Source organism: Morus notabilis, unplaced genomic scaffold (assembly GCF_000414095.1).
Source record: "Morus notabilis unplaced genomic scaffold, ASM41409v2 Scaffold1440, whole genome shotgun sequence".
In the NCBI taxonomy this organism is placed as follows: Eukaryota; Viridiplantae; Streptophyta; class Magnoliopsida; order Rosales; family Moraceae; genus Morus; species Morus notabilis.
In genome coordinates, this window is record NW_010367424.1 from 779 (window position 1) to 3327 (window position 2549).

A 2549-nucleotide genomic window follows, 5' to 3' on the forward strand; every position below is an offset into this window, starting at 1 on the left:
AATCTAAAAATATAAGGCATGATTTTTTTTATATCCTCAAAATGCAATGTATTAAATTAAAAAAAATACGATAGATTATTGCTAGTACCGAATTGAAAATGTTAGATCCAATCAAATAAATATTACAACGAAATTAAGAAGAAAAAAATATGCAAAACAAACAATTTTGTTTATATAAAAAAAATCTAACGCTTCAAGACAAAGCCCTGTGCTAGGATATTTTTTCATTTCTTAAAATTCTCCATATGTATCTAATATTTCTTGAATCATCAGCTGCAAAAATTGAAAATAATTAAGTACTTACGTGTAAATATAGTTTTTACAAGGTATAAGAATGAAACTAATTTAGTATTTATTTTTAAATATAATATTTACTAGAACCAAGATTGACACTAATTAATTATTTAGGTATAAATATAATACTTACATGTTTCTAGCCGCATTTCAGAACTTGCATCCGCAGCAGCTGGAGCAGGAGAAAAAGTTAGAATTTGAAGGAGAATTGGAGGGGGTGGAAAAAAAATGTTCCATCCAGAGTTATCTCATATCATGTGTTAGGCAACATCATGCATTCTCCTTTAGTATGTATTTTTTTTATATTATTCTTATGTTTTCTATATAAGAATGTATTATATTATTTCTTGCTTTGGATTATTTTTTTTACCTTCATTGATAAATTTTTCAAATGGATGAATCGTTGGTTCTATTTTCTCTCTGAGAAGGCTACTGCAAAAGGAAAACCCGATCCATGCCCTCTGCGTTCAGCGTGTGGCTTAAAGAGTTGGAAATGAATACCAAGGAATGAAAAAAAAGAAGAAAGAAAAGAAAAGAAAAGAGAGGAAAAAAAAAAGAAAAAGAAAAAAACTACTTTGGACCACAAAAAATTGTCAAATTTTATCCAACACACACAGCTTCAATTTTCCTATTAAATTATTCCTGCTGTCAATTGCACCTTCTCTTTATTAGGAAATTCTCGTTAAAATATTATCACTAATCCAAAACCAAGAATACCAAGGGAACATTAATTAATCTTTTTTTTTTTTTTTAGGGAAAAACAATTAATCTACTTTTAATTAAGTAGGGCTATGTAAAGACCAACGAATTTAGGAGGGGAAATTTGTATAATAATAATTCTTTTTTTTTTTTTTAAGGAACAATGGTATAACTATGTAACAATTAAAACCAAACATACCACTCATTATAAGGCTAACTAATATTTATGCCATGGAAGTGGCATACTGAAAATATGCCGTCTATTAAATCTGTAGAAGAAATAATTTTAAATGGCATAAACTTATATACTTTAGAATGTTACAAATGTTATGATTAGATAAAAAAAATTACAAACTATGTGCTTTTCTCATATTTTAATTACTTTATGAGATGATACATTATTACGTGAAACATGTACCTAGGCAAGAAAAACAACATCGATCCATCTAATAAATGCCTGAATGTCATCGCATATAAGAATCTCTATAAATATCGACATAAATACATAGCTCAAAATAATACCAAAGAAAACCAAAAACAACATGGAGAAAGTAAGAAGCTCTGGGCATGATCTTCAAGTCGGTGCCACTGAACAACTTAAAGCTCAAGCCCACATTTGGAACCAAATCTTCAACTTCATCAACTCCATGTCCCTCAAATGTGCCATTCAATTAGGTATACCGGATGCCATCCATAGTCATGGCAAACCCATGACGCTTTCCCAACTTATATCCGCCTTGCCAATCCACCAAAACAAAAAGCTTGATTCTCATTTGATCTACCGCCTCATGCGCATCTTGGTCAACTCCAGCTTCTTTTCTCTTCAAGAAGTCGTCGGGGAAACTGACCAATTGGAAGATGGTTACGTCCTCACAAATTCTTCCAAATTGCTTGTTAGGGACAATCCCTTCAGTCTCACACCCATCTTGCTTACCGTGCTTGACCCTATTATGACTAAGCCTTGGCATTCTATTAGCACTTGGCTCCAAAGTGATGACCCTACTCCATTTGCCACAACACATGGGATGGAATTTTGGGACTATACTGTGCGTGATCCTAGGTTCGGAAATGTGTTCAATGAGGCGATGGCTAGTGATGCGCGACTGGTCGTGAGTGTGCTGTTCGATAAGCGCATATCGGTGTTCGAGGGATTGGAATCCTTGGTTGATCTTGCAGGAGGCACTGGGACGGTGGGCAAGGCCATTGCAGATGCATTTCCTCATGTAGAATGCACTGTGTTTGATCTACCTCATGTTATTGCTGATTTGCAGGGAAGTACGAACTTGAAGTTTGTTGGTGGGGACATGTTTGATGAAATTCCTCCAGCAGATGCAATTTTCATGAAGGTTAGAAATATATATATACACACACACACATATATATATATATATACATATATTCTCATATAACTCTTGGTAGTAGTTAACATTCATATATACAACAATTAATATTAGGCTTTTAAGACGCTAATTAATTGTTCATGTGTCTGAAAATTGCTTAGGTTCACGCAGGAGTTGAGCAACATCACAATATAAATTAGTAGCCTCTCACTTCAA

The 2549-nt window shown here is 33.3% G+C and overlaps 1 protein-coding gene across 1 annotated transcript in view; it reads left to right on the plus strand.

Moving 5' to 3' along the window:
* Positions 1-1497: 1497 nt before the first annotated feature.
* Positions 1498-2549, plus strand: part of LOC21384541 (probable O-methyltransferase 3) — a 2669-nt gene continuing 1617 nt past the window's right edge. Inside the window, exon 1 of the mRNA XM_010112362.2 lies at positions 1498-2339. Within this exon, the coding sequence (XP_010110664.1) occupies positions 1536-2339 (804 nt within the window). The 5' untranslated portion in view covers positions 1498-1535. The remainder of the gene's footprint in view (positions 2340-2549) is intronic.